At 30.5% G+C, this 25,896-nt stretch overlaps 1 protein-coding gene across 1 annotated transcript in view; it reads left to right on the forward strand.

The window, feature by feature from the left end:
* The window catches only part of LOC111614146 (leucine--tRNA ligase, cytoplasmic-like), a 44,878-nt gene that overhangs the window by 7,711 nt on the left and 11,271 nt on the right, over window positions 1-25,896 (forward strand). Inside the window, exons 3-19 of the mRNA XM_023355530.1 lie at window positions 1,664-1,744; window positions 6,209-6,337; window positions 10,729-10,890; window positions 11,691-11,803; window positions 14,042-14,105; window positions 14,193-14,260; window positions 14,333-14,561; window positions 14,645-14,732; window positions 16,073-16,203; window positions 17,210-17,350; window positions 17,416-17,493; window positions 20,781-20,866; window positions 21,195-21,343; window positions 21,456-21,594; window positions 23,983-24,253; window positions 24,321-24,384; window positions 24,464-24,647. Coding sequence (XP_023211298.1) covers window positions 1,664-1,744; window positions 6,209-6,337; window positions 10,729-10,890; window positions 11,691-11,803; window positions 14,042-14,105; window positions 14,193-14,260; window positions 14,333-14,561; window positions 14,645-14,732; window positions 16,073-16,203; window positions 17,210-17,350; window positions 17,416-17,493; window positions 20,781-20,866; window positions 21,195-21,343; window positions 21,456-21,594; window positions 23,983-24,253; window positions 24,321-24,384; window positions 24,464-24,647 — 2,177 coding nt within the window. The remainder of the gene's footprint in view (window positions 1-1,663; window positions 1,745-6,208; window positions 6,338-10,728; window positions 10,891-11,690; window positions 11,804-14,041; window positions 14,106-14,192; window positions 14,261-14,332; window positions 14,562-14,644; window positions 14,733-16,072; window positions 16,204-17,209; window positions 17,351-17,415; window positions 17,494-20,780; window positions 20,867-21,194; window positions 21,344-21,455; window positions 21,595-23,982; window positions 24,254-24,320; window positions 24,385-24,463; window positions 24,648-25,896) is intronic.

The raw sequence follows: 25,896 nt of genomic DNA on the forward strand, positions 1-25,896 counted from the left end.
ACCATTCTAACACGGAATTAACATTACAAAAGATTCATGGTTTAGTAATATCTAAATTAATATACTTTACAAAGAAATAATAAACAGTATTTGTTATTTTTTAGTTGTAAAATTAATGATTTAACATGATAGTTCACAATATGTAAAAGATACTATGTTTAACAAGATACCAGGCATTAACCTATGCAGGAGAAGAAATAAATTTCCAGATAAAGAGGTTTTTAAGATAAACATGTTTGAGATAGACAGGTTCAACTGTATTTGTTAATATTTTGTTATTGATAAATTAATGAGAAATATGTTTGAAAAATAGCATCTAAATAATATAAGAATTTTATGTCCTTTAACTGTGACCTCAATATCTATAAACACAATGAGGATAGTCATTTCACACACATAATTTTCATGGTGTAATAGTATGAAAACTATTAAGTATTTGGTTTTCCACATCCAACAATTAAGTATTTACATCTAAGGATTCACAAGGACTTGGGTATTTTTTATATGTTTTAAATTTCTCTGTTATAAACCTGTGCAATGGTCAGGTGTAACAAGCAAGTTCTAATATAAACAATAAATTAAGATAGAATTATCATATTTTAATTTATTATTTATTCATTAGCAGATTCAAATAAAATTATAATTCGCAATTATTATTTAAAACACTCTAATTGCATAAAACATTCAATGCTGTCTTCTCAATCTAGATCATATTACCTTAATATTGACATGATATTATCTTGACACCTATATTTTTGTAAGAAATAAGAATTGACAAATTACATTAATAATAATATAATATAATGTCATTGTATGCAATGATAGATCTGTTTGAGAACATATGCAATATAGACTACTGTATAATGAATGTAAGTGTTGATCCTGAGATTCTCCTTGGGAAGATGTATCATTGTCTATTGGAAATGATACCTTACATCAGTTTTTACACATTATTTATAAGATAAACACATGAGAACATATGAACATATCAATCCAAGTGCCTAAATAAATGAATAGTGTGTGTCTACATCCTAGCAGACGAGTCTCTCTCTCTTTTCCTTCCAATTCTCCCTTCTAAGGGATTCTGTGTGATGACCTGCCAATCCCAAATCAAGCCAGTAGCACTACTTCATATTAGTGCTCACCTGGACACCTGACTAATTGCACTAACTACATTTGAAGATCTTTGACCCCTGTAATAAAATCGCTCCAGTCAAGCAGAAAACCAAATCTACTAAGTCAACCTGACAACTATCTGTAAACTAATTTTTATTACTGTAATTCAGAAATCATGTACTTATTCAAAGCAAACTTTAAGTCATTTTCTACATTTTGAAGTAAGTAATGAACTCTGCATTGGCATTTACTTTTATGTAGTTTATTTTAGCATTACAAAGCCAATAAAGTAAAATAAATAGTTTTTATGACTGCAATTTTTTCTATAGTAAGAGCTGAATAAATGAAAAAAAAATTGAGATTATTTTAAACTTGAGTAATTTATTAAAAGGAAAATATGTATTTCATGTTAAAAATTTAATTTCAGAAATAATTACATTCTTAACTCTGTGTTTTATCATTAATTACTGCTTTATTTTTAATTTTTAATAAATAATAATTTATATTTTGTTGGAAAAATACTAAATACTATATTTTGTCATTTCAGTTTATTGTTGGCTTCCAGCGATTAAAGGGGAAAAAATGCTTATTTCCATTTGGTTTTCATTGTACTGGGATGCCCATCAAAGTAAATGATTTTAAATTATTACATATTTACTTAAATGATAATATATATGCAGCTTCCAAAATGAATGCTACCATTTTAAATCTTAAATTACAGTAATTATGTTAATTATTATCTGATGTACACCAATTGATAGAATAACTGTCCGAGTTTAATCTCATATCTGCATTCAAACATCTTGTTGTCTATTACCTTTAGGAGGTACCATAAAAGAAAATGGCAACTTCACAATTGAGAAGGCATTTTTATGTTCTGTTCTCAGAGGTTCACTCATCATTGTGCAACATGAGTAAACTGTAGGAGCTGTAAAATTGTGGCTGCCTTGGGAGAAGTGAAAAGGATTTGCCATAGCAAGCTTAGACAGAATTTGAGCATCAGCTTGATGTGTGTGGCATAACAAGAGGCACCCACATTGAGAAACTGTAATGGCAAATGGGAGACTTGTATAATTTTCCAATATTTTAATATACATTACAACATTCTGAATAATAATTAATATAATTATAACAATTTAATTGGTAGCATTCTTTATGGAAGACCCCCTTGTATATAGTGTATGTATATATATATATATCATATCTATACTGTATATACATTAATGTGCTGCTTTTTACTTTCTTATTACTTAATTGATTTCTTTACAATGATATAAAAGTAATCAAGGGATTTGATTCACTAAATGTGTTGAAAATTTATCCAAAATACAGAAATATTTCAAATATAATCTAGAACTGACTTAATTAAGATTAACAAAATGTGCTAATTAACTCACCATTTCCTTTCCTCAGTATTTTAAAGCCTGGAAACCTAACCTAATTCATGTTTAAGAAGCTATAGACAATGGTTCAGATTTATTAGCATCGTAGGAAATGTAGTCTGTACTCTATCTTATGAGAAAATTATATAAACTTTAAAATTTTCTGGGGTTTAACTTTATTGGCACTGGAACAGGAGGTTAAGGGGACTGTTAGGATGTTCAATAATCTTCAATTATACTAAGATTTAAAATTTAATTAGTAACAAAAGCTTAAAAGGAGTAATTATGTTTAATTTTGTTAACAATCTCCATTTAAAAATATTTGTTTAAAAAATACTATGGCACTCACTCAGAGTTAAAATTGTGTGGTACCATCTATTATGAGATGTTATTAAAAAAACAACTTTTTTATTATTAATTATTATAAAGTGTCAAAAAAGACTTAATGTTGAGGTTAGAGACAAGTTTCTAAAAATATTGTAAATCCAAAACATGAATAACACCTCGTCTTTTTACGAACAGTTCAGACTGCAAACAAATTGGATAACGAACACTTTCATGAAAAATTTTTATGTTCAGTTAACAAACACTTCACAGAACAAACACAAAAAGAAGCAATGTAAAACAACGAATACCGATTGGTTTTCCCTTGTTTCCAGGTAACAATTCAAAACCTTTCAGATCACGGGAGACATCGACATCGATGCTCAACCCGATACCAATCGGATACTATTCCTCCGAACTTTGAAACTCTCCACTGCAATTCCAGCATTTTGTTTACTTTTCTGACAAAAAATTTTTTTATAGTCTTTGTGAGACTGTCAGGCTTGTTAAGTTTTGTGTTGGTTTTTTTTTTTTTTTCTAAAGGTGAGAGTTTAACTGTCCTATTGGATATTCATTAATGTTTTAACACCAAAATTTTGAATTTCATTCAGGCCTCACATTTACATAATTCTTTCTTGTGCTAGTTGATTTCCTTTTTCTGAATTTTTGTGAGTGCTTTTCTGAACTTCTTATTTCAAAAGAAATTGATAATATTATGGAGCCTAAAAAGAGTGGCGTGTCAAGAATCGTGCTCACCATAGAAATCAAGCAAGAGATAATAGCCAAGGTAGAGAGTGGGCAGAAGGTGTTTGATGTTGCCAGGCAGTATGGCTTGAACAGATCTACAGTAGACACAATCATAACTAAGAAAAATATAATCAATAAGACTTGAGCAGCTAAAAGAGTAACAAAAATTACATCTGATATACAAAGATGTGCCATCCATAAAAAAATGGAGAGATTGCTTTTAATTTGGATAAAAGAAAGGGAAATGAAAAAAGATGTAACTAGTATGACTATCATTCAAGAGAAAGCTAGAGAAATTTTTGAAGAACTGGAGAAACAAACTCCACATTTGTCACATGAGGAGATAGAATTCAAAGCTACTTCTGGATGGTTTTCAAAGTTTAGAAGGAGAACTGGCATTAAACATGTGGTAATTCATGGTGCTAGTGCAGATAAAGAAGAATCTGAGAAGTTCTCTTAAATTTGAAGAATTCTTTAAAAAAAGGATATTGTCCACAAGAAATTTTCAATTGTGATGAAACTGGTTTATTTTTCAAGCACATGCCAAACCATATCTACATCACAAAAGACGAAAAAATATTCCTGGTCATAAACCCATGAAAGACCGATTGACATTACTTTTGGAAGCTAATGCTAGTGGTGATATGAAACTTATCCTGCTTCTTGTCAATCATTCTGAGAACCCTAGAGCATTAAAAAAAATCCATAATTAAAGAAAGACTGCCAGTGATATGGAGATTGAATAACAGGGCATAGGTCATGCAGGCTTTTTTCACAAAATGGCTGTTTGAAGTTTGTGCTCCAAGCACAAACTTCAAACAGCCATTCATTGGTCTGAAGGTAATCCTTGAGGATTACCTTCAGACCAATGAATTGCCATTGAAAGCACTGTTGCTATTAGACAATGCACCAGAACACCCAAAAGATCTTGAAGATAATTTGCTGGAAGACTTTCCCTGGCTGACAGTTCAGTTTCTGCCTCCAAATACCACTTCATTGATTCAACCAATGGATCATGAGGTTATTGCAGGTTTCAAGAAATTGTACATTCAAGCACTGTTTCATCAGTGTTTTGAAGCATGTCAGTTCTCCTCAATAACATTAAAAATGTTTAGGAAAGAAAAATTTGATATTCTTGAAGCTATATGGCTCATTCAAAATGCATGGTCAGAAGTCACTCAATGACAGTTGAATTCTGCTTGGCGAAAGCTGTGTCTCTCCTGCATTCAAGGAGATGGAGATGATGACCCTGAAATTATGGATGAAATTGTGACAACTGCTAGAGATCTGGAATTGCAGGTGAATGAAGATGACATTGAAGAGCTCATAATGGAACCTGAAACTGATCTGATGACAGAAGAACTCCAACAACTCTTGAATGAAGAACACCAAGAAACTCAGTGAGATGTGTTTTCTTCTAAAAAAGAGAAAGATGAAAGAGGATCAGTGCCAACATCTGCTGTTAATTAAAGATCTTTTGAAGAAGTGGGAGGATGTCAGAACAACGGTCTTAGAATAGCATCCAAACCAGGTTGAGATTAATAGGCTTGGGGATTTCTACAGCAAAAATGCTATTAATTACTTCTGAAAAATCCTGAAGAAGAAAGAAAAGCAATCGAGATAGGACAGATTCTTTAATCTCTCACAAAAGGAAAAACTACATGAGTGATAAAAATGCAAGACTGTCTATATGGATAGTTACCTAAATATATAAAATTACTTGTCCTGACTGATTGACTGACTGGGTGACCGATTGATTCATCATCGCCCAGGGCAAACCACTGAACCTAAAGAGGTGAAATTTGGTACACAGTTAGGGTACATCATGAAAACGCACACTAAGAAGGGATTTTTCGAAATTTCCCTGCAGGGGCGAGGGAGAGCATTAAGGCTTAACCAGAAAAACAGCTTCTACTGTACTATTTTAGATGCGATTTTTTGTTTTTAAGTGCGATTTAGTAAGGTATTTGATGGGAATGCACACTAAGAAGTGATTTTTCAAAATTTCCCCGCAGGGGGAGAGGGAGAGCATTAATGATTAACTGGAAGAATGGCTTCTATTGTACTATTTTAGATGCAATTTTTTGTTTACAACTACGTTTAGTCTTCATTGAGTACTTAGGTGTATTAAATTGACAACATTTCTGACATTGTTATAAAAATTTTTATATATTTTGATTTTTTAGCCAGATGTTTGAACTGTTTTAAATTCGAATTTGTTATTGCATATTGGTTCGATTATAGAACGATTGTAAACATTCCAGAAAATTGATCAAATTGAAAACAGTTTGTTTGATTCTCAGTGGTAGGTGTTATAACAATTACTATGGTAGTTTAAATACTGAATATAAATGATATTTGCTTGCAAAATTCATGCGGGCGAAGTCGCGGATAACAGCTAGTTATTACATATAAATAAACATAGTAAGAAAGTATATAATTCTTTATTTATTTTTGGGGGTCTCTAGAATGAATTAACCAAATTCCAAAAAATCTGTGGTAAATCGATAATTGGTTAACAAACAATTCGAGTAGCAAATAAAGTCTTGGAACAGATTATGTTCGTTAACCAATCATCCACTGTATAAATTTATTGCTAATATACGATCATTTTCTGTTTTTATTTTTAACTTTCAAAGGCCTGTGCAGACAAATTGAAATGGGAAATGGAGGAATATGGCTACCCACCTAAATTTCCTGATAACGAAGATAATGAAGAGCAACCAAAATTAGATGATATATCTCTTAATAAATCAAAAGGAAAAAAGGTAATTATTATTATTATTATTTTATTATTAAATAGTTAGAAGTTTTAAACTTTTAAAACAAAAGTTATTTATGATATCTAGTAGCAATTAATTGATTTTCAATTAAAATTCTATTGATGTTAATATAATTTTCATTCCAAAGATTAATTTTTAAATTAATTATCACAAAAATACTACTAAAAATATAACTTTTTAACTTGTAAAATGTATTACTTAGAAAAATATTTACAATTTTAAATTTCAAATATAAATCATGATAATAATTTATGATAATCTTTATCTTCTTTTTAATATTTATCAACAGAACTTATCACTATCATCAAAGTGCATTTTACATTATAGGACCCTAAAGCCAGAATGTTCTGAACCACATCCTTTCTATATTTAAACTCATTGTTTGAACATTAATCAGAAATCAAATAAATGTACAGTACATCTATATAGTTCTGTTTGCTGCAACTTTGTGCATGCTTCTGCAAGAAATAGTTTGCAAAAACAGTACTCTTTCATAACAGTTGTAGCAGTTTGCTGTGAAAAATTTAAGTTTTGCCACCATTTCACCAGTTTTAAATTTTTTTGTCCCTTCAAATTGTTTATTGCCATTAGTTTTACTTACTAACTAATGCAGATGCTAATATCCTTATCAGTTTGATGTCTGGAAAGCAAAAGTAACGTGTTAAACTGTCATTTGCAAGGAGAGGGCCTGATGTTTGGGTCTTTGATTCGAATGACACTTGGTAAGCACATAGACTTAAACACAAACAGCTTCTTGCCCAAATAATTAGAACCCACTTTTCGAGTGTTTCCAAAAAATGGGTATCTGAAAATTTAGTATTTATATTCTTAGCAAAATGTTGCTGTTGAGAACATATCTCACAGGAACACTTTCAGAAGAAAAAGGTTTTTTTATTGGTGTGGACAGATATGCATTTCAGGCTTAATGCTCCTCTTCAGTCCTGAGATAGTGGCAGTTAAACCAACATGACTCGCAAGATATATACACATAGTTTAAAAAGGGGGAAAAAGGAGCTAATAGTTCTATTGGTTCAATACATATACACATGAGGATATATAACATGTGCTGTAGGATGTGACATTATTCATATGAGATGTGCAGAGAACATAGACAAGATGGGAGAGGTTACAAAGAAGTCAAAGAAGTGGTCCGTCCGTCCACACCAATAAAATAACCTTTTTCCTCTGAAAGTGTTCCTGTGTGATATGTTCTCAACAGCAACATTGTGCTAAGAAAATACATATAATAGAGAACAACCAAGATTTTGAAAATTTAGTGTTTAGTCTTTGGAAGTTTCATATCCAAGAGTGGCAATGGCCAAGTGAATAAGACGCTAAGCACTGGAGCTAGATGATGTAAGTTTAATTCTTTGAAATTTTAGTTTAGTTTTTTCTTGTGTGACATTATTATTTTACCATGTTATTATTACAGCAAAGCATCGATTATCTGAATCAATTGGAGACTGGGGTTGTTTGGAAAATTGATTTTTCAGATAACTGATTATGTACAAAGAAATATATTAATCTATCCCATGTTGAAATTTGTTCAAATTCTGGCACGTCCTTAAGTACCCTCTCATGGTCGCGCCAGTGCTGCCAGCTAAAACATGTACACCAACAAAAATAATATTGGAGTAGCCCAAGATATAGCCAAAGATTGCAGCACCACAGCACTAGCAAAAATTTAAATTTGTTGACTGGGAAGCTTTTAGTTAATTGACATTTAGGTTGATTGATATTCAGATAATCGATGCTCTACTGTATTATTATTCCTCACATTTATGAAACAAGAGATTAAAAATTGTGATGTCATATCCTGTTTATGGAAAACAAGCACTATAGATTTAACTCTTACGATATTAAATAAAATTTTCTACATATTTGTTTTTAGATGTGGTGGTATTGTGACATTTGAAGTGTAACAAATATAAGTACATGAGGAATTGTCCATAATATTAACAATTAAAAAATAAAATGCTGCGACTTGCTACCCTATTTTTGTATCACTTGTCTCTTTTGTCCATGTGCAGTAATGTCTGAAACTTATTCACTTATGAGGACATAGCATGTAAAATATGTGAAAATAAATGTGAAGAAATACAAGTTTTATTTAACAACATAAAAGAGTTAAATCTGTAGAAGCTTGTTTTTGCTAAACAGGAATGATGTCACAAGTTTTAATCTCTTGTTTTATAAGGTTTAAACATGAAAAATAATAATGCTAATGATGTGGTAAAATAATAAAGGTACACATAAAATTAACTAAGATTTATAAGCTAAACACTAAATTTTCAGAGGCCTAATTTTTCGAAATGCTTGAAATGTGGATCCTATTATTTGGACGACAAGCTGTTTGTGTTTAGGGCTACGTGCTCACCAAGTTTCGTTCAAATCAGAGACCCAAATGTCTGGCCCTCCCCTTGCTAGCAATAGGAATCATTTTTGAATAATTTTTTTAACGAATAATTCCAAACATACTTGATCACAATGTTTAAACAGTATTTCACAGATTCTGTCATGTCAAAATTTTTGTTTTGGTCTACTGAAAAAAGTCATCTTAAAAAAATTCCCCAAAATTTCTGTCAGTCAATAAAAAATCTCAATCTGGAAACACTAGGTGGCATTGCACAAAACTACCTTAGGTTCTCGACATCACTTCCTACTTTTCTTCCCGAACTTGCCGTGTGACATCATGAAATCGCTAGATATGTAGTACAAGGGACTCCCATTGTACAGAATCTCGACATTTTGCTATTTTTCCTAAAGTGTGACTTGTGATTCAATTTCACACTGCATGTCAAAACAAGTGATGTGATTCAATTTCACACTCAGCCTAGGATTTTATTACCAGTATTATATTTTTATCACCACCTTAATAAAAATATTGCCAAGTAGNTGAAACTTATTCACTTATGAAGACATAGCATATAAAATATGTGAAAATAAATGTGAAGAAATAAAAGTTTTATTTAACAACATAAAAGAATTAAATCTGTAGAAGCTTGTTTTTGCTAAACAGGAATGATGTCACGAGTTTTAATCTCTTGTTTTATGTTTAAACATGACGAATAATAATGCTAATGTTGTGGTAAAATAATAAAGTTACAAATAAAATTAACTAAGATTTATAAGCTAAACACTAAATTTTCAGAGACCTAATTTTTCGAAATGCTTAAGATGCGGATCCTATTATTTGGACGACAAGCTGTTTGTGTTTAGGGCTACAAGCTCACCAAGTTTTGTTCAAATCAGAGACCCAAATGTCTGGCCTTCCCCTTGCTAGCAATAGGAATCATTTTTGAATAATTTTTTTAATGAATAATTCCAAACATATTTGATCACAATGTTTAAACAGTATTTCACAGATTCTGTCATGTCAAAATTTTTGTTTTGGTCTACTGAAAAAAGTTACCTTAAAAAAATTTCCCAAAATTTCTGTCAGTCAATAAAAAATCTCAATCTGGAAACACTAGGTGGCATTGCACAAAACTACCTTAGGTTCTCGACATCACTTCCTACTTTTCTTCCCGAACTTGCCGTGTGACATCATGAAATCGCTAGATATGTAGTACAAGGGACTCCCATTGTACGGAATCTCGACATTTTGCTATTTTTCCTAAAGTGTGACTTGTGATTCAATTTCACACTGCATGTCAAAACAAGTGATGTGATTCAATTTCACACTCAGCCTAGGATTTTATTACCAGTATTATATTTTTATCACCACCTTAATAAAAATATTGCCAAGTAGCGATTTTGGCCTTATGCAGCGAGATCTCTGCAGTTGTCTCCAAAACTAAATTTATAATAATTATATAAACATCTCTCAAAACCTGATTCATTAGTATGAAGCCACACCAACTGCTGTATAAGATCAGGCTATTTTCCAGAGATTATAATTCTAATTACTAATTAATTTGTCCATAGAGGGATGCATTAATCACATCTATTATATGCATTTTACAATATCGTATTACATATTTTCCTTATTAATTTAATTTTATTCCATGAAAATTCATAATTTATTTTTAATGAATTTTAGATTATCAGAAAAATATTTCTTTACATTGCAATAAATATTCTAATAACGCATTTCCAATAAGCCAGACAGAAGTGTGTCGTAATGTTTTCCGAGCAGCAGTTGGCTTTCTCCGAGCGGTTCAAATGCTACTCTCGGAACTAAATTAAATATGTAGATGAGTGGCAACTGCACATTGATAAAGAAAAAATTAGTATCTATTATGATTTACAATTGCAAAAACATTAATATATACTATCACTGTGCACAGTTGCACAGCTTAGAGAGAATCATGGTCCTTGTTGATAAGTATATTAGACTTATTTGAGGTGTTGTTTTTATATTTTATTAATTCCAGAGTAAAGCAGTAGCTAAAGTAGGTGCGGCACGCTATCAGTGGCAAATTATGGCATCGTTAGGTCTGAAAAATGAAGATATTAAGAAATTTGCCGATGCCGATTATTGGCTCCGTTATTTCCCTCCGTTAGCAATTCAGGATTTAAAATCAATGGGATTGAAAGTAAGTTTTTAATAATTTTTTTTAAAATAGTAATCACAAATGTTAATGAAATTAATTATAAAATGTTTTTAACAATTAATTGTTTTTTCTAAGCGAGTAGATGTCAGATTTTTTCTAAATTACTTTATGAACTAACTTTTGTTTTGATTATAATCATGTTCTATCTGAATTATTTTATAGACCCAAGAAAATTAGAACATGATAATTGTGATCAAATAAGTTTATTTTATTTAACCTATTACAGTGTTTTCATTTACATTATCTAAAACATGACATATTTTTGGTCTAATTCCTGATATTTTATAAATTAAGATTACAAATAATTTATCGAGTAATAGTTGTATTATTAAGATTCAATTGTATTAAGTCTTTAGAGTTAGTTCTTAGGTAGTTAGGTAAAGTCTTATTAGACGGAATTATTGTAACCTTTTTGATTTGTATTTGTTTGTATAACTTAATTAAATATGTTTGTATTGTTCAACCTGTGTAATTATTCGGAAATTTGTCTACTTACACATGTACCCCCTAATCACATTAGCCCTCCTAAATACAGTAGAGCGTCGATTTTCCGAATTAATTGGGGACTGGGGTTGTTCGTATAACTGATATTTCGGATAACCGGTTTANACCTAGTAAATGAAATAACTTAGGTCATTTGATAAAAATTCAATTTTTTTTTTATTTTAACATAAAAAATAATGACAAAATAGGATATTTTTGATTTGAATAAGGTTTGCTTTGTTGTTATGCCTTAAAATAATTAAGATTTTAAAATAAAACCGTTTAATTTATAAATTTAGGTCGATTGGAGAAGATCTTTTCTTACCACTGACGTTAATCCATTTTATGATTCCTTTGTAAGATGGCAATATATTAGATTAAAAGAAAGGAATAGAGTACTTTATGGTAAAAGGTATGTTTAATATTTCTTTTCTTATTAATACAGTAAACCCTATTAGCTCAAACTTCACGTAACTTAGATGAATTTTTTCAAAACAATAAGTTAAAATTTCTTAATGATGGAAAATTATAATTAACAAGTGTTTTTTATATCGGGAAGTCTTTCTGATACTATGCATTATATTACTGTAGTCGGTAAGTTACTAAAGACAATACATTGCCATATATCATACTGTTGTGAAACTTTTGGAACTTGTTTCCTGTTAGTAATAAATTCAGCAATATAATCTTAGTAAAACTTCTGTGTATGGGCCAATCATAATAAATTTCTGTACCATATTTACACATCAGAGAAACAGGTCCCACTAACTCAGACTTTTGTAAAGTCAGACAGCCTTTGCTCCTTATTAGTCAGAGTTAGCGGGAGTTAGCTGTATAACTGGTTTTTATCAGTTACTTTGTAAATAAAACATTAAATTGTGAGAGATTCTATTTTCCTCGTAAATTTTTATTCTAATTTTGTAGATGTTAAAAAACAGAAAAATTATTTATGTAGCTTCATTTTAGAAGAAAATCTCTGTTGAAAGTTTGTATTTTAATTACTAATTTACCATATATTAAAGGTTATCAAATTATAATGGATCTTCTATTAAATTCTTCAAATATTACAATAATTTTTAATGTAGAAAAAGTCTAGAAAAACAATGTAAGAATTCTCAGAGTTCAAGTGTTCTAATTCTTAGTTTTTTAATCTAATTCATAGTTTATAAGTGTGAAGTTTGTCGACCAGGTGAGTCTATCAGGATCATCGCACAGTCACGACTATTGTGTGGGAATGGCAATAACTCTCTGAGACAAGATTTCCATCTTTTAACCCATTTATTATATACATAAAAGATTCTTACAACATTTTGCAAAGTTGCGAAATAACACAGCTCAGGGAGTGAATGAAATATCCACTCAAGAATCCAATGTTCAGTTGGAAGGTCTCCTTTCAGTCCCTTGATGTAGTATGTTGTGATCGATGGCCCCAGGGTATGCGGTTCAGCTTTGGGCAAAATTCTCTGGAGAAGGGCGAATCTGAGTGAAGCAAGACATCATGGGAGAGCGACAGTAAGTCCCAGGAGTCAACAAATCGGTTGCTGTTGATCTGCAGGATCACAAAAATCCTGAAGTGGAGCACCAACAACCAAGAACCTCACGTCCTTGAATTGCATGTATTTATCAATTTTTCACCCAAAGCCACCTTTCCATTGGTCTCTCATCATCACTTGGTGAGAATTCAAAACCTGTTTGAGGGCGTGGGAGAGGTCAACGTCGCGACTAAACCGACTCCTCTCTAACCACATTTCCCTCAACTTGGGTCTTTTCAACACCATTCTTCCTTTGTTTTGATGTGTTACAAAAAAAACTTTTATTGCTTAATTGAGACCTTTAATTTCTCCCTTTTGTGTTTGTAAAATGAGATTTTTAAGATCTTGTTAATACCCCCTTCGGACATCCAAGTCAACCCCCGTCTGGATCCTTACATAAGAACAGATATTGTTCTCTTCTCATAAATGTTCATTCTTCAAAATAACATGTGAACTTTTACAATATGTTCAGTTTAAAATATGATAGCTCTTAGTTGCATTCTTAAGCAGAGATAGTTATAATTTATCAAATGTTTAAAACATGAGGATGTATGCATTTAATAAATATGGAAAGAAATGAAGCTGAAGAACATTACAAACAAAATAAATTAGGAAATATGATCCCAAAGTACATTCTAAATTAATATATATTTAAATCTTGAATCTCTATATTCAGGTAATATTTCTATTAAAAATACAAAATTAATTGTACCATATTTGCATATATATAATGTATATTATAAGAGTAAAAAAGTATCAGTCTGTTCATAAATGCTTACTGGTTCAACTACCGAAAACAGGCATCATTCAAAAACATTTCCTATAAAGTTTCTGGTGATGTACCAGTTGTTATCAGACTTGCCAATCTTCGAGAGTGAGTTAGAGAATGATTGACCAATTACCAATAATGTCATTCATTGCTGCCAATCAAATGATCAATAAGCACTCCTGAACGTACCCTAAGTAAATAAATAGGCAGATAACCCTTAGTATTCAAATATTAATTTTAAAATAAGTAAATCATTTAAATATTATTGCTCTTTATCAGAACTCTGCTTCTGTATTCAATTCTATCCATAACTATTGAATATATTAAAATGTTACTGTTCGTTATGTAGGTACACAATATTTTCTCCAAAAGATAATCAGCCTTGTATGGATCACGACCGCAGTACTGGTGAGGTAAGTTAAAAATACATTTTTAATTTTAAAACAATATATTTCAGATTCCAGATTACCAAAAAATTATTAAATTTTTAATTATTTTAGGGTGTTGGTCCTCAAGAATATACACTGATTAAATTGAAGCTTCTTCAGCCATTTCCATCTAAACTTAGGTATAGATTTTTAAACAGTGTTTAATTATTTGATTATAAAATAATATATGACTTTTTAAAATAATATTTCAGTAAATATTCAAAATATTGTGTGTATTTGGTTGCCGCAACCCTTCGTCCCGAGACGATGTACGGTCAGACGAACTGTTGGATAAGACCCGATATGAAGTATATAGCTTTTGAAGTAGTCAATAATAAAGAAATTTTCATATGTACAAGAAGAGCAGCAAGAAATATGAGCTATCAAGGTTTTACTAAAGAAAATGGAAGAGTGAATGTTGTTTTGGAATTAGAAGGAAAAGTTAGAAAATTTATAATGATTTTATTAGCAACAAGAGTTTACTTCTAGCTGTATTAACTTATTAATTTCATAAAATGTTCTAGGACATATTAGGCGTTAAATTGAAAGCCCCATTGACTACTTATGATGTTGTATATACACTTCCAATGATGACAATCAAAGAAGATAAAGGTAATGAAAAGAAATACTAAAGGAACAGTTGGATTCTTTATTTGGCTACAAGGCTAAATAATTACTAAGCAGTTTGCAGGAAGCAGACCACCAGAGCTGTCATCTCTTGCTAAATATAATACTAAATTTCAATTTTAGAATATTCTGTAAGAAAAGATTAGCCCAGGGTGGGACTCAAACCCTCATCTCCTGCTTACTGTGCAGATGCATTGCTAACATTATCTAGACCTCTGTCCAACTTTAGCTTCCAGGTTGATTTTAGATACAGTAAAACCTCGATTATCCGCCCCCCGATCAACCGACCCCTCGGTTAACCGACCGTCCTAGTCGGCAAATTTCAAATGTCCGCTAGTGATGTGGCGCTACAATAGCGACGATTATTATTTTAAAAAATTTTTGTTAGGCTTAACATCGATGAAAATTCAACGCAAAATAGGTTAATAGCGATATACTAATATACTAATTACATGGGATATAATAATATACTACACTAATAATGGATTTTTTCATACTTTTCGGTTATCCGACTTTTCAATTATCCGACCAACCCTAGTCCCCAATTAGGGCGGATAATCAAGGTTCTACTGTATAACCATATCAGTCACCATAGCAATGAATGGGAGTGACATAGAAGGCAGGCCCTGGCAAATTGCTTAGTAATTTTAATACAAACTAAGCTAAAATTAGTAATATGTGTTGGAGTTTTAGTTATTTACATAACTACTTAAAAAAGGTTTTTTTTGACAATTCAGCACATCTACAAATGTCCTTGTAACTTTGACAGTTAATGTGTTCTGATGATGTTTCTAGTGTTACTATGTAGTAGGTGATTAATTGTCAAACAAGAGGATGTGATTCTTGTTATAGATTATATCTATTTACAGAAGAGGGATCTGCAAATTACCAACCCAAAATATATCTAATAAAAATAATTTGTTAAAACATATCTGAGTGATCCCTGTTAATTCCTGATGACCTGTGTTAATTGTCAAAGTTAGAAGGGTCAATGCTTAGTAATTATTAGCTCATTAAAGAATCTGCCCATTCCATTGGTATTTGTAATAACTGTTGGTTAGTTATATTTATTATGTAGGTAATGAAAACAATGGAGAATATTTTAAAAACTACTTTATTTTCTACATTTCATATACTTCTTAATATATAATGAATCCTTGTGGATTCAATTTGTAATATTGTGTAAAATAGTGAAAGGATTTTAATTCAAATCACATTACATAATTCAACTTTATGATTGAATTCTCTCTGCAAAATTACATGCTGTTTGAAGTAAATGAAATAATTAATTAAAACATATTTTTCTTTTAACTTTTTTTAAAAAGGTACTGGTATAGTGACAAGCGTACCATCAGATTCTCCCGACGACTTTGCCGCTTTAAGAGATCTGAAAAATAAGCCCGAATTTCGAAACAAATTTGGAATTACAGATGAAATGGTTCTTCCTTATGAAGCAGTAAGTTTTGAAATTATAATGCTTTTAAAATAAGGTACAAGTTGAATTTCTGAAACTTAAGTAACAATTACTGAAACACTTGATAAGATTTGAATGATAATTGTAATAACATCTTTAAATTCCACTGTTTTTTCTTATTTCATTCCAATTTACTTAAAAAATCAACTTTGTTATTTTTTAAATATTCTTTGTTTAAATGTTTTTTGAAATATAACTGTTGTGTGCCTTCTACATCCCTAATTAATAAATTTTCCATGCATAGGAGTTTCCAGTTTTCTTTCTTTTTCTGATCTAAGTTTTAAAAGATTCACTTTATTAAATCTAACTTGTATCCCTTTACAATATGATCCAAGCATTTAATTTATTTTTCCTCAGCTTAAAAATTACAAATATTAATAATAGAATTTAATGATACAGATTTTAACTCATTAAAAAATCTATTGAAAATCTTTATAATACACACTACAGAATTTAAGGATGGACAATGTTTGTACACAAATAGAGAGAACTGTAGATGAATGCAGACAAATATGGCAAGAACTGTATTAATTGGCATTTAACACAGGTAACACACAACAACTTGTATGATTATACAAACCAAAACAATAAAAGAAAGTCTTTGATGGAAAAGATACGTGGAGAATGGATGGAAAGTGCTTACCAATACCCATTTAGAGAGAACTGTCAATACAGATTATGTTTACCACAAACTGTGATGCTTCACTCACAATGGTGTGATGGGCTTAACACCAACTGGTTTGGTAACGTTCCCTAGCTATCACTGCTAGCAATTCTTCAGTGTTTGTTCTTAAGGTTGGGATGTGTATTTACTACATTCATATAATTTTTAACTATTCACTAACTAGAGTATCATTTTTGCTCTTTAAATTTTACTTTCAATTATTTTTTTAATAGTAAAATATTCCGTAGAAACATTTTACAGTTTTACTTAGTAAGAAATGTATCAAACTTTAAGACTGTCTGATCTTATAAGTTGTTTCTGTAGGTTCCTATAATAGATGTTCCAGGATTTGGTTGTCTGAGTGCATTAACTGTTTGTGAACAGTTGAAAATACAAAGTCAGAATGACCGAGAAAAATTAGCAGAAGCTAAAGAAAAAGTTTATCTTAAAGGATTTTATGAAGGAGTAAGTATTGTTTTTAAATAATGATATGAATTATTTCAATAATTATGATATATTTGACTTAATAGGTTCTTATAGTAGGACCTCATAAAGGCAAAAAGATACAAGAAGTTAAAAAGCAAATACAAAAAAGTTTAATTGATAAGGTGAGTTTCCAGTGTATTTAAACAAAAAATTTACTCAAATTTAATTTTTGCACATTTAATTACATTTAGTTGTATATAATTCTTTGTTCTTTCTGACCTGTGTGCACTAAAAAGGCCTATTTTCATACTCATCATGGGTTTGACCAGGCCCATAACACATCTGAGACAAGAGGTAACAGTATACCCAACACATCTGAGCTCATATTGAAAAATTCCTGGGAATGGACCTTGTTACAATTGCAGTTGTGTTCATGTGTTACTTCCATACCATCTAGGGTGATTAGCTTAAGTTTTGGTGGACATCAAGTTGTTTTGTTCATTTCTACTACGTTGTAAGATAATGAATAATACCAATTTCTACAAAGTATAAAATGAAAGTGAAGGTCGTATAATATGTATCTCTTTATTGCCATCATTTATTTTTTAAAGATATAATCAGTTCTTTATATGACTAATATCTTATATGACTAAATGACAGTGGAATCAAACAAGAATTATCATTAAAAGAAGAAAATATTTATTTTGTGAAAGGATCTAAAAATGAAGATTTTCAATAAATAACCATGATGAGTTATATAACCATACTGCAGAGTGTCACATTTACAATAAAATATTAATAATGTGTTAAAATTTACATGAAATGAGTAATTATTTATTGTGACAATGTCACAATGCTGGGCTGCAATTTTTCATCATATTTTTAATTTATTTAATTTAAAATATTTGCTATATATTTCGAATTAGAGTATTGTGGTGTCTTGCCCCTGTACATCACACTTTCCTGTTAGCAATAGTGTGTGCTGGTCATCTATCTACTCCTTTCAGGGGAAAATTGAAACACGACTTCCAGTTTGCATTGAAAATTCATATATACTTAATCTGGGCCTTATGCCCTGAAGCTTTCCATATCTGGTCTTGAATTTCATTTATCTAATACCATTTTCAAGATTAAGGAAAGATGGACAGACAGACAGTGGGAAATTTATGTCTATGGTTTTTTCAACTTGCAGCCTAATAAAATTTTTTTTCAAGCATGAAGCATGTCTTAGAAATATAGACTCAGACACATTTTTTTTTTCTTGCAAAAATACATATTGCCTGAAAAGTTACTGTGCAGCGAGAAATTTGTACAGTGACATTAAACTTATACATATGGTATTGAATACGAGACCTATAAGTTGTATGCAATATCATACAATCAACTTATACAGTATTACCTACAAGGCCTGTGAGTTGTCCATTTGGTACCAGTTGACTGTATGGTATGGTATGACATTTTTATTTTAGTGGCCGAAAACGTTCGATGTGTATTTTTGACTTTTATTTGCTGGAAATTTTGAATTTAGGTGTGGTTTGGAATATAGTAGAGCATCAATTATCCGAATCAATTGGGACTGGGGTTGTTTGGAAAATCGATATTTCAGATAACTGATTATGTATGAAAAAATATATTAACCTATCCCATGTTGAAATTTTTCTCCGTTGCGTGTCGCTTCGAGTTGAATTTTTGTCGATGTTAAGCCTAATGAAGACTATTGTATCATTAAAATAACTATTGTATCATTATTGATGATATATGACTATTGTATCATTAAAATAACAAACAAAATAAATATATTGAAAAATATAAAAACAATAAAAAAGTTATACTTCAGAAGTTAATTTAGTATCAAAAACGTAAAATATTTGAGTAGCGCAAGATGTAGCCAAAGATCGCAGCGCCACAGCACTGGCAAAAATTTAAATTTGCCGACTGGAATTCTTTTGGATAATCGGCGCTCTACTGTATTATGGTTTGAGTTTATGGTGAGGTTGTATTTATTAGATATGATTTGTGAATACAACTTAGGTCTTGTATGGTATTGAATACAAGACCTATGTGACATTATTGTATGGCATTATTTGTAGTGACAACTTTAATATCACTACAAATTTATCACCATACAGAAATGTTTTGGACACCCTGTAATAATTTTGGCCAGAAAGGCTTTTTAAAATGTGTCCAAAAATGATATATTAACAGAAAAAATATACCAGAATCTTATTTTTTACTATTTACAATTAAGAAAAACTATTTGTATGTTATTAAATATGTTTAGTAATTACAAGAATACAGTTTTTATCTTGATACAATAAATAATCAGTTTTTTCATTTTTTAAAGAACTAAGTCTATATTTCTAGGACATGCAGAAACACGTTGTGATCTGAATTTTTTAAACTTTGGATAAAATAAATGCTTTGTAAAATCTCAGAGTAAGTACTTTCCTATTCAGATCTGGGATATTTCAAAAGTTTCTTTGAAGTTTAAAATGTTAATAATCTTCAATGAAGATAGACAATTATTATTATTATTATTTGGATAGCAGACCAGCTCTGCAATTAAATCACCCACATCCACTAGAAGAAATTGTTTCAAAAAACTTAATTCTGTTTGTTATTTATTTTGCAGTTCTGTTTCTTCAAACTGTATTGGTTACAAACTGATTTAGATTAAAAATTTTTTGTGCATCCTTAGATGCAACAATTCATTGGCTTTTTATTACATGTATAATAAAATAAGCAATATCAATAAAAACAACACTATAAACAGCATTGATGCCCATAAAACTTTCACAAAGTTTTTACAAGTGGGCACTCTATGTAACTGTGATAAGGTCCATTACTCATCCAGATTAAGAAATACATAGATATCTGTTAAGGCCTCAATGTATTATATTATTTAGATAAGGCTATCCAGCTTCATCTATTACATTTAGGAGCATAAACATTACATTTTATTAATTTAATTTGTTATTTTTTAAGTATATAATCCAATTACACTATATCAAATTGGTATGTTGCTTTATACATATAAATTTAATATTGCACGAAATAAAACTTACAAGATAAAAAAAATAGTGTAGCTTTTTATTAAACTCCTTCTACCCTGTGAGCACTAAGAGAAAGTTAATCATTCTCATTATGTGTTTGGCCAGACCATCATACACATAATAGAAATTATTAAAAGGACAATGGAAACAGCTGGTAGTCAGTGATGGGTCCAACATATCCAGAGCAGACAAATCCCTGAAAAATTTTCACTCATCCAGATTCGGTGATTGGTCTCCCAGAACAGTATATTTAACTGTGTTAGCCATCTGGCTATTAAAAGTCATTTAATAATATCAGTTAAGAAATAAAATTTGGGATTTTACAATTTATAGCATTAATTGTATTTATATGAAAATCTTATCTGTCAATCAATAATAATTTAAGTTTTTGTATAAACTTCTGAATATTAAAATAGAACGAAGCTATTCTTTATATGGAACCAGAGAAACAAGTAATATCCCGTTCTGGAGACGAATGTGTTGTGGCATTATGTGATCAGTGGTAAGTCTTGAAGTTTCATTAGGTAAAAATCACACAAATATGCAAAAATACCAAATTGCAACTTATGAATCTTAAATAACATCACAGAATATTCAAATTATTCCATTTTATAATTCAATGTGGCTCTTTAATTTTTGGAACGGCTTCTAACCCAAAACAGGCCCATAAATTGGGCCGAAAACTATTCTGTGATTAAGGTTATTGCTGGAAAAGTACAAAAAGAGTGTTTATGTGATTTTATCCACGAATTTTCAGCTTTTAAAAGATATTTGAATTTTTGTTAGCTTCCAAAATATAAATTGTTTTCTTTAATATTTGTTATTTATAGGTTCCTAAATTATGGCGAGCCAGACTGGAAAGCTCAAGCTAAGACGGCCTTAAATAAGATGGATACTTACTCAGATGAAGTTCATAAAAATTTCCTAGCAACCTTACATTGGCTTCACGAACATGCGTGCTCTCGCACGTATGGTCTTGGTGAGTGTTAAAGTAAAACGCTTATAAGAATTTTCACTCTTAATGCTTTTTATTGCTTTCAATGCCTGTCAGAATAATTAATTCAAAAAAATTTAATGAATTTTTTTCTCAGGTACCAGAATGCCATGGGACGAACAGTGGCTGATAGAATCTCTTTCGGACTCAACGATCTACATGGCCTATTATACTGTTGCACATTTACTACAGGATGGAGCCATTAATGGTGACAAAATTGGCCCACTAGGAATCAGGTTAGATTTTGGAAAAACATTTTTAATTATCTATTATTATAAAGCTACATTGGCATAGTTTGATTCCAATGTAGCTTTATAAGCTGTATTACCTTTGAAAAATGGAAAACTCAACTGAATCAGTTTTGAAGGACTTTCGTACAATATTGAATGATCAAGATCTTTTTTGTTATCTTGTTACTATGAGAAATGCTCATAATGCTCATTACTTTGTAGAACAAAAAAGCAGACTGAAAGAATTTGATATTCCTCAAACAAAAATTCAAAATTTTAGCAGATTGAGAGGAAGAAGAAGAGATCAAGGACATGTTTTTATGATTGAATATCACACAAAACAAAACAAACTGGATGAGTGGAAAGTAACTAGGCATTGAGAAATCACTATAATTTTTTAATAATAGTTCAATCATAATAAAATTTTTTCACGGATGTAATCAACCAACGGAACTGTGGGGAGTGACTGAAAGAAGCGACATGCACAGTGGCAAAAAAAAATGGCCAACCACTTGTCTGTTTGGGAAAGAGCACAGTTTGCTGACTGCTATGATGTGTTGAAATCATTGGTTGCCATGCAGAGATGTTGAAGTAAGGTGAAGGGACATCATCCACAATTCATCCCAAAAAAATATTAAAAAAAAAATAAAAATTTATTCAAAGCTTGTCATTCATTTCAGTATGTCCACTACCACAGATTTGGTAGTGGACACACTGAAATGGTCATCTATCCATCCACATCATGATCCTCTGTCATTTGAGAACTTGATGGATGGTGTTGGTGCATACATTAAATTTTAAAGCATGCATCCATATTTCCATTTAATAAGGTACATACATATGGTACAACATAAGGTACATAATACAATACATGTCGAATGATTTTCATCATCATTGTCTTAGAAAGTTTATGAACCAGACATTGATTATTTTCCATCCACCCTGTATAATTGCTATCAAATGTAATTTTAAATCAGCAATTTTTTAATTTAGAAAATACTTTTATACTTAGATCTAGGAAATTCTAAATCATATGTCCATAAAAATTACTTTAAAGTTTGCAAGAAACTTATTTAAAAGTTTCTTGCAAACTTTAAAGTAATCTTTTTTATCTATTGATTAATTTCATGTCTATGTTGCTAAAATAAGTGCTGTAGTACTTTAAATTGCAAATTAATAATTAAAAATTGGTGATTATGGAGCAACTGTTGAAAAATGTTTGATGTTCTTTAAGTATTTTCAATCTATGGATGTTTACAGGTATATGAAATTTTCATAAAAGGGGTATATGAACAGGAAAAGTTTGCGAATCACTGATCTAGAATGTTGCTATATAGAAAAAGACTAGTGGCAGCTTATGGCTTTCTAATAAAGAGGTACACCTAATATAATTGAAAGCAAAGAAACTACATTTATTTAGAAAACATATTACACACAATGAAAATGATTAGTGAATGTGATTGTGCCAGTTTTCTGAAATCACAATCAAATTTGTTTTATAATTACTCAAAACCTTGGATATTTATAGCATATTTTGTTGTAGCTTGCTTTAAGATTGTTTATAAAGCGGGAGGATAGGAGTTACACAGTATCTATCAGAAATACACAAAAGTCATATCCTTTACTGGAGAACTGCCTCATTAATTTATAGTATTTTAACTATATTATATATAGTTAAAATACTATATTATAATAGTAATAGTTTACTGTTATGACTGGCTAGGTTACAATCATTTAACTCTTTTGATTGTGAATGTATCCTTAGGTTAAGTTGCAAGTTACACTTAAGTGTTTGTGTATATTACATTACATTATAGTCAGAAAACTTACACAAATATTATATGTGTAAATAGTATGTACCAAGTTTATAAAAAGAAATTGTATAAGTATATGGGAGTGTAATAAGCATCTGGAAGTCATGTGCAGCTTACAAGCCAGTTTGGCCACTGTATAATAAATAATGAATGAATAAAATAGCAGTCAAGTGAGCATCTATATCAATTATTCTTAACCACTGTGCTGCCACTGCAAATATCCATACATAAATGATGTCAGACAAGTAGTTTAATCAGTTCTACCTTCCTGGAAATTTTAACTGGTATTACCCATAACTGCCGGTAGTTACCAAGGCATTTAGAAAATGTGACCTAAATAACCAAATGCATTTAATAATCACTGTTATGATGTCACCGGTTGTTCTGCAGTACTTACCAAAGTAACCGTGTGTGCAGCCAAATTTTTAAATTATTAAAAGTGTACCATGATGAAAAAAAGGTTGAGAATCACTGATCTATATATTGTTTACATTTCTTCAAAGAATGTGCATATTTATCATAGAAATAAATATGGTTATGATTCAAAGTATAATCTAATGATAAAAACATATCTTTTTAGGGCAGAACAACTTGTACCAGAAGTTTGGGACTATATATTTTTTAAGAATGCCCCATACCCCTCCACAGACATTTCTAAAGAAAGTCTTGATAAATTAAGGAGAGAATTTCGGTACTGGTATCCACTCAATTTACGTTGTTCAGGGAAGGATCTCATTCCGAACCATCTCACTTATTTCCTGTATTCTCATTGTGCCATGTGGCCAGAAGAACCCAACTTGTGGCCTTTGGGTATAAGAGTGAATGGTCATCTGCTGTTAAATTCTGAAAAAGTATGTTGTTTATGTAATTAAAATTTATTATTTTAAAAATAAAAATAAATAAAACAAAACTTTTTAGATGTCAAAATCTACAGGAAATTTTCTTACCTTATCGGAAGCTATCGAAAAATTCTCGGCTGATGGTATTATTATTATTATTACTTACTTTTTGACGTTTTGATTTGTTTAAAATTATTAAAAATTTTCATTAATTTTGAACAGGGATGCGACTGGCTTTGGCTGATTCGGGTGACGGAATCGAAGATGCAAATTTTGTAGAAACCATGGCCGATGCAGGAATTCTTCGTTTGTATGCATTTTTGGAATGGGTTAAAGAAATGATTACTTCAAGAGAATCTCTAAGGGTTGGACCCACTAACTCTTTCAATGACAAAGTATTTATGAGGTATTGTTAAAGTTTATAATAAAACCTTTTCTTAGAACTATATCATTTCAAAAAATATTAAAGAACTATAAATTTATACTTAAAACTAACAAGAAATTATGCTTTGGCTTTTAATTAATAAAGCATAATTACTTCTTAGTTTGAAACATGCAAATTATTTTCATTATAAGTTTTCCAACAGATGTAAAATATCTACTTTTATGTTCTATATTTTTCTTAGATCTGTTCCTCCTCTTGCTCCTCCCTTTTCTTTTATCATAGATGCACTTATAATCTTTCTTTCCAATGTCCTTCCCATACTGTCCTTCTATGCTTTCCAATTGGACATGCTACTGATTTTAACTATGTCCTATCTGCAAAAATTTCACCATGTTCCCAAACATATAAGAGCATGCTCTTATTGATGGGGCAAAACCTGCATTATATTTTTGAAAGTACTTTAAAAATCTTTTATAATTATGGAAGCATATTTTTATTTTTGTCAGTGAATGGAGGATATTGTATCTGTAAGTGTACTGTACATTTAATTTACATTACTACAGCAATACAGTGCTCATATAAGCAAAAACAAGCTGGCACACATACCTTGCATATGACGGCATGCTCTTATGCACTTATAAGTAATGCAAGACATATTTCAAAAATGTAAAACAAGCAATTTTTACATATTAGAGCAAGCTCTCGATGGAAATGCAGTATGTGAATCCAGTTAATTTCTATTGATATTTCATCTGTATTGAATCCATATTTATATGTGAATAAGGAATGCTGTAATCCAATCTTTCTTTTCTCTGTAATCCTTACAAAGTTTAACAATTTCAATACTGCACCTCTAGCATCCAAAGGTTTTTCATGACGATACTTACATTTTAACATTTACTATATAAATAAATAAAAACCAAATACACACTTATGCAATTTTAAGATTGAAATTTATGGACGTGTAGAATTATATTTTTAAAATTCTTGATACGATGGAATCGTGCATAACTAATTTAGTTAACTCAAATTTGCAATTTTATTTCTAAAACTGTTCAAATTAGTAATCACTTTTGAAAGGATACTCAATTTTCTCTGACAGATTTTCTTTTATTCTCCACCTTGTGGGCACTAAGAAGGCCTTTTTTTACCAAGACCATTATGGATTAGGTCAGGTGACAAAGGGTTGGCTCCAATATATCCGGTGAAAACCACCCACAGAAAATTTCTAGAGTTTTTCAACCTGCCTTTATTCATTCTTGGGTCACCC

This window comes from Centruroides sculpturatus, unplaced genomic scaffold (genome assembly GCF_000671375.1).
Source record: "Centruroides sculpturatus isolate CEXI.00-Female unplaced genomic scaffold, Cexi_2.0 scaffold2, whole genome shotgun sequence".
Taxonomy (NCBI): domain Eukaryota; kingdom Metazoa; phylum Arthropoda; class Arachnida; order Scorpiones; family Buthidae; genus Centruroides; species Centruroides sculpturatus.